The sequence below is a fragment of the Prinia subflava genome, chromosome 8, assembly GCF_021018805.1.
Source record: "Prinia subflava isolate CZ2003 ecotype Zambia chromosome 8, Cam_Psub_1.2, whole genome shotgun sequence".
Classification (NCBI taxonomy): domain Eukaryota; kingdom Metazoa; phylum Chordata; class Aves; order Passeriformes; family Cisticolidae; genus Prinia; species Prinia subflava.
In genome coordinates this window covers 30,752,156-30,758,978 of record NC_086254.1, presented here as the reverse complement: position 1 = coordinate 30,758,978, position 6,823 = coordinate 30,752,156, and the positions used below count along the sequence as shown (strand labels likewise).

The 6,823-nt window shown below is 47.5% G+C and overlaps 1 protein-coding gene across 1 annotated transcript; it reads left to right on the top strand.

Annotated features, from left to right (window-relative positions):
* The first annotated feature begins 294 nt into the window (after window positions 1–294).
* On the top strand, window positions 295–5,387 carry FITM2 (fat storage inducing transmembrane protein 2). Its single transcript, XM_063404593.1, has 2 exons — window positions 295–503; window positions 2,713–5,387. Exons 1-2 carry the CDS (start codon window positions 331–333, stop codon window positions 3,353–3,355), a joined length of 816 nt encoding a protein of 271 aa, XP_063260663.1. The 5' UTR covers window positions 295–330; the 3' UTR covers window positions 3,356–5,387.
* Window positions 5,388–6,823: the final 1,436 nt, after the last annotated feature.

Below are 6,823 nucleotides of genomic sequence, written 5' to 3'. Positions count from 1 at the left end.
GTGTATGGGTGGATCTCCGTGGGTGGATCTCTGTGTATGGGTGGATCCCCGTGGGTGGATCTCTGTGTATGGATGGATCCCCGTGGATGGATCCCTGTGTATGGGTGGATCCCCGTGGGTGGATCCCTGTGTATGGATGGATCTCCGTGGGTGGATCTCTGTGTATGGATGTTTCCCCGTGGGCGGATCCCCGCGCAGGCCCCGCGCGCGCCGGGCGCGCTCCCGCGGGCGCCCAGCAGGGGGCGCGGGGCCGCGCTCTGGGCGGTGCTGGCGGCGGCCGCGCGGGGGCGCGCGCGGCGCGGGCGGGGCGGGGCGCGCGCTGTGGCGGCCATGGAGCGGCTGGAGCGCGGCGGGCGCTGCCTGCGGGCCGCGCTGGCCCGCGGCCGGGTGCGCCGCCGCCTCCCCGCGCTGCTGCTCGCCATCGCCGTGCTCGGCTCCGCGCTCAAGGACAGCGACCTGGTGCCCGACACGCCGCTGCAGAACAAGCGCAACCCGCTCAACGTGTGAGGAGGGGCGCGGGGTGGCGGCCGCCGTGAGCGGCGGGGCCGGGGCTGGGCGGCCTGAGCGGGCCGGGGGCGCTGCCGGGGCCGGGGTCAGCGGTCGGTGCTGACCGCGTGTGCCGCAGCGGGCCGGGGCTGGTGCTTCAGATGATGAGATCTCCCGTTCCTGACTCAAAGGTTTCAGAATATCGGGAGTTTCTGGCTCAGTCTTAACTGGAAGGAGAAAAAAGAGGGGTTTTTTGCTTTCTTAACCTCTCGGATTCCCCGTATTTGAGTGAACTGATTTCCTTGGTCTGGCAGCCACTGACAGGAGCCGAGGGCATGGCCTGATGCTGTGTCAGGGCAGGGTTAGGCTGGGTAAGGCAGGAAAAGGTTCTTCATGGAGAGGGCAGCTGAGCGCTGAACAGGCTCCCCAGGGCAGGAGTAACAGCACCGAGGCTGACGGAACTCAGCGTTTTGACATTTTGACAGCGTTTTGACATTTTGACAGCATTTTGACAACGCTCTCAGGCACATGGTGCGAGTCCTGTGCAGGGGCGGGAGTTGGACTCCATGATCGTTGTGGGTCCCTTCCAGCTCAGCATATTCTGTGATTCTGTGATAGTTACTGAGCTCACCTGAAACCCAGCTGAAGGAAATAGGTCTTTTAGTGTCTTTCCTAAAAGCAGAGTGGCTGCCATCCTTTTCTAGCACTTGGGCAATGATCTAACTGGCTTAGTCATTCTATGAAATTAGTTAAAGCATTTTGAAGGAAGAGAAGAGCTGGGCCAGAGCACATGTGCTGTCCTGCTACAGGTCTGAAAGTAAAATTAAAATTGCTGTTTCCCTCTGTGACTTGGGGAACTTTGGACTTTATTGATTCAAAATTGCCATTTGGTGGTGTGGGAGAGGAGCTGCTTTTAGCATTGACAGGAAACAGTAATTGATCTTACGATAAAAGCATATTTCAGTTCAGTTCTCCCTTTTAAATAGAGGAAGGTGATCTGTACTGACAGTTCCTGAAGCAAGTATTTTTTCCTTGCAAATTACTTGCCTGCTGGTTTGTCAGCAGTAACCTTGGTAGCCTTTTTTGCTTTTAAATAAAATGGGGAGTTTATTTTCAATTACTGTTCCTTGGTAGCAGCTGTAGTTGCCACACAGGCATCACTTCTCCTGTTAAATTAAAGAGTGAATGAAGTAGTCCTCAAAATCCCGGGCAAGGCCCTGACAGGTTTGTTAGTGTTATAAGGAAGATGCAGAACTCTAGACTGGTTTGGCTTTGCCTTTGATGCTCAGATGAGGATTAAATGATGACTGTGTGTGTCTGTCATAGTCCAGCCACAGAGCAGAATTCAGCTGTCCCTGTTTTCAAACTGGGCTCTGGGTAACAAAGGGGCTACACAATTCCCCTCTCACACCAGCTGCTGGAAGCAAGCTCCATTGGAAGGTGCTGATGGGAGAAGCAAGATCCTGGACTGTGGCCTCCTTAACTCTTTAATAAATTCACTTACATGTGCTCCACTTTGGGATTTGAAAAGAGAACGAGTTACACAATATAGTCTTCTGTTAAACAAGATATCAACACATTTGCAGCTGGGTTTCAAGATTTTATGGGCATCACAGCAAAAGCTTTCAGGGCAGAGAATGAATTTAGAGATGGAGGGATTTATGTATGCTAAAAGAAGGCTCTCATCAATTGAAAGGACATCAAAGGAACAGACACATTGTGCTGCTTCATTTATTTAGAGGTACATGAGAGAGGAAAAACTTCACAGGCTGATGAGGGGACAGGGCCAGCCCTTCTGGCTGTCTTAAGAGGTTGACATTGTGAAAGGCTTTGTAAGCAAGGATAATTGAGATGGTGGAAGAGTCAGAGAAGGGGTTACTGTGGTCAGGGTGGCAAGCTAAAAATATTCCTTGCAGCTGCATTTTGAATAGGGCAGAGTTGAGCTGGTTTGTAGGGTAAAAGTGATTGCAAAACTGAACTGCAATGAATGAGGGCTCTTGGTCCAAGGCAACGCTGCCTTGGGAGCAAGTACCTGGCTGAGGAAGTGTTCAGGTGTTGGGCTTGAGGGCAGCACTGGGGACCGGGTTAAGATTGTATTTTGAGGGTAGGGTGCATCTCTAATTTAGATGGTTCTGAACACTGACCCTGTGCACTAACTCCACCACCCTGCCCCACTGCAGTGGCGTTTCACACATGCTTGTGTCTCCTGTGCCTTGCCCCTGGCAGATACTTCGTGAAGTTGGCCTGGGCCTGGACGCTGTGGCTGCTGCTGCCCTTCCTGGCCCTCACCACGTACGAGCTGGCCCGGAGCAAGCTCCTGTACGGGCACACCAGGAGCGCGCTGCTGGTGCTGCGGCGCCTGGGCGCGCTGCTGGTGGGCACGGCCGTGTGGTACGCGTGCACCGAGCTCTTCGTCTACGTGGAGAACCTCACCGGGGAGTGCTCCCTGCAGGGCAGGCCCGGCCAGCCCCCCCGGCTCTACGCCTCCAAGAGGGAGTGCCAGCAGCACAGCGGCGTCTGGAACGGCTTCGACATCTCGGGGCACTGCTTCCTGCTCTCCTACTGCGCCATGATGATCCTGGAGGAGGTGGCTGTGCTGGAGGCGCTGTCCATCGACCACAGCTCCAAGCTGCGGGTGGTGATCAACGTGCTGTTTGTTTCCCTGTGTTTCCTCACCATGATCTGGGTGTTCATGTTCCTCTGTACTGCCATATATTTCCATGACTTCAGCCAAAAGCTTCTCGGTGTGCTGATAGGTCTGTCAGCTTGGTACGGGACGTACAGGTTTTGGTATTTAAAGCCTTTTTCTCCTGGACTACCTCTTCCAAATATACCTTTGAGTTCAAAGAAACACAGCTATAGCAGATAAAATAAGGTTTGAAATGTTTGGGGTTTTGCTTTTGGTACTGGAGTAGTTGAATGTAGGAATGGTTGCTGTATTTCCACTGTAAGGAACAAGGTGATGGGTTGGAGGAAACCAGATCTGTACTAGCCATTGGCTGGCAGGTGGTAATGAGCTTCTTCCCTGGGAGAAGAAAAAAATTGGGATTGGAAGAGGTCTGCTCTTGTTTAGGAGCTGACAACTGGGATTGTCAGCAAAGAAATCAGAAGCTGAATCTGTTTCTTCTACTAATAAACGGAGAAGCAGACCCAAGGCTAAAAGAGGCCTTTGATCTTTAGGAGTGTGATTTATCTCAGTTAATTCTGCCTCTTCCTTTTTGATTATGTCAAGATATTGTGGATGATCCAAACCTCATGCTTTTTTTAATGTTCCTATTTGTATTGCCTTATGGGAAAGCTCGAATAATCACAGTGCTGCTGAGCATTGCAAAAATATCAATTCTTATGAAAGCAGTTCTGTTGTGAAACTGGAACATCTCATGTTCTCAAAGTGTTAAAAACACTAACTTGCCAGAAATGCCTCATAGCTGCCTGCACCTCCTGCAATAGAGAGTAAATCTGAGATCCAATGACTGAAGCAGACTGTGACTCTAAATTCATGCCTGCCTCTGAAAAGGATACTCTTGAAAAAATAAGCCTTAACTTTCTCCTTAGGTGAAGTAGATGTAATAATATTTCATCATTTTATTCTTGACACTAAAAACCCAAACTCCTTTCTGTTTTGCTAAAAATATAGTATGAGGATTGGGGTTTTAATTTTTAAAAAATCTAATCCATTGCACACTTTGCAACAACAAATCCCTTGGGTTTGTTCTTTCTCCTAGAACAACAGTGGAATTCTGGTGTTCTGAACTAGCTAGCTTATCCTGATGTTTCTCAAATAGTCTGCTTGGTAATGAGTGAAATGCATTGTTTATCCTGGGAGCTGCAAGGCAGAGTGTGCTTGAAGCAATATTTATTCTTGCAGTACCAATAAGCTATTTAACTTTGATTGCACATAAAGCTGTGGCCACTTTTGGTGTGGCTGGAAACCCACTACTGAATAAAACACTATTAGATAATGAATAGGGGTGAGGTGGGTTTGCTCGTCATATCAGATGTTTAGCATAGTTTTTATCTCAGAAAGCTTTTTATTATTTCATACAGGCTCATTCATTATGCAGTTGCATGCAGTGTGTTTGACAGTGATGACAGGACAGCCAGAAGGGGCTGTGGGTCACCCCACTGACCCCACAGTGGGGTCACTCGGACTCCAAAGTGACTTTTTCTTGGTACAGGGTGTGATGCTCCATCAGGTAATCTTGGCACATTTTGCCAGCTCAACATCTCTCTTCCAGCAAGAGAGTGGAAGCATTTGCAATTCCCCCAGCAGTGGTACTTCCATGCCATGGTCTGCCTCTGAGGAGAGCTAAATTCACTGGAATTCCCACTGAGTTTGGAGGCAAGTGGGAGTTGTGTGTCCTTAGAAAGAACAACTTGCCTCTCAGAAAGAAGCTGTCCAGGGGGTTACGTATTTCCTGTCAAGCTCCTCTTGGTTTTGTATTAAATTGTCTTTTAAGCTGACTCTTTGAAATTGCACTGATTAACTCATATTGGGTTTAACTAAATTTGTTTAAACAATGCAAATTTATTTGCAGACACTCTTTTGATGTAATTTAAGCCTACTCCCAACAGAGCTAAGCTAGACCGCGAGCCACTTTCACCATGAAAAAGGATTATATACCCAGAAGGTTTCATGATTAATTTCATTAAGTTCCTATTTTAGGTTATCTTTATGTAACTTTGCTGTATAGACAAGCCCTTGGAACAGGAAATGCTGTTTACTTAAACCAACTGACATGCTGAAATGATGTTCATTTTCACAAATGTTTTGTGCAATCACTGTGGATATTTGTGTCCACTTTACCCAGTGTCATGCAGATTATTTTTTTAATGGAAATAATGTAGGATATGGTTATTCTCTTATTTAAACAATGAAAGAAAAACATTTGAAAACTTTATCAGTGTTTGTGTCTTTGAGAATCTGTTCCTGTTGTCTGTAAAGATGCTGCTGCTGCTCTTCACATCTCTGGATGACCCAGCCCCAGGATTTGTGTGACTGTTGAGATGTGTGATCAGACTGGCACTGAAAGTTCTGCACTGTTTGAAAGGGTTAACAGAGCAGGGTTTTAAAAAGAAACAAAACCAACCAAAAGCCATGGCTGACTAAAGCAGGTTTGCCATTGTGTGTGCTTGGTACACCAAGCAGTTCATTTTGTGGCCATGGACATTGGTTTATTGTTGCAGAGGGAAAGCCTATTCCATTGAAATGTATGGGAATACTCCAGTGGGTGTAATACTGCTGGGGAGTTTGGAAATCTTGGGATATTTCTCAGTGCCCAGACACCATGGGCCAGCTCTTGGCTCAGAGGGTTCCTTAATTTCCTCCAGACCTTTATTTGTGCTTTTGGATTCTACTCTGGGGTAGGAACCTGCTCCCTTGTACTTCATCTGGAAACTTACAGCTGCAAATTTCTTGTTCACGTATTTGCCATCACATTTATCTGACTTCCCTTTCTCTCTCAAGTTTTATCATTAAAATAAAAATTGCAGCCTCTCTGCAACAGATTTGCAGCCAAAGAGAAACAGTGCTGGGAGCAGCTGGATTTGGTATGCTGTGCCAAAGGCACAAATCAGCTGTCAGCAGGTATTACTGGTTTGTTTCAAGTGTTGGGGTGGGGTATTTTTTGCTTTTTCTGCGTTAAAGTATTCCTGTTGTTCTCACAGAGCTGTCTTTCTGTCTGTAGAATTACTTAGGGAATTTTTGTCTCCAACATCTTACGTATTTCAACATCTGTCTGCTGATCTTTCATTGCCTGTGTTTGGCCTGTTTTGTGGGGCCTGTTTCACAGTTCTTTCACAGAAGCAGCATTTGGCCTGACTGCTGTGGCCGAGGCAGCTCTTGGTGCCTTAAACATTTCCCTCTGCTGGGAACAGGTAGAGCACAGTGGAAAGAGAAACTGCCTTAGGATTCATTTCACTCTTCACTCACCTGGGACTCTTTCAGATGTTGGCTCACTGCAGGTGAGATCAGGCAAACAGGAAAGTTGAGGTCTTTCGTAAGCCGTGTGAGCAGTTCAGACCTTAAACATGTCTGAACCCAGGGTTTGAGCCTTCCTCCGAGTCTGTTCGAAGCAAACATGATCCATGTGCTTCACTGGGGCTAAATTATATTCCTGGTTTCCCAATTTATTTGTGTGTGCTGAAACTTGGGTTGTGGGTGGCCGCAAAAAAGGAATCCTGTTTTCTGTTTTGGTGTGTGGCAATTGATGACAAAGTGGGAAACACCCAGTTATGCCCTGGGGTGCACTTAAATGGAAGAAATTATTGTGATATGTTAAATATTTGGGGAAATCAGTCTTTAGTTGTGAACACAAGTCTGTGGTCACTTTTTGAG

Bases quoted from the DNA above. Each gene is read 5' to 3' on its own strand.
- FITM2 (XM_063404593.1), top strand. From the start codon at position 331: ATGGAGCGGCTGGAGCGCGGCGGGCGCTGCCTGCGGGCCGCGCTGGCC. The intron at 504-2,712 runs GTGAGGAGGGGC...TGCCCCTGGCAG, and splicing joins AAGCGCAACCCGCTCAACGT to ATACTTCGTGAAGTTGGCCT.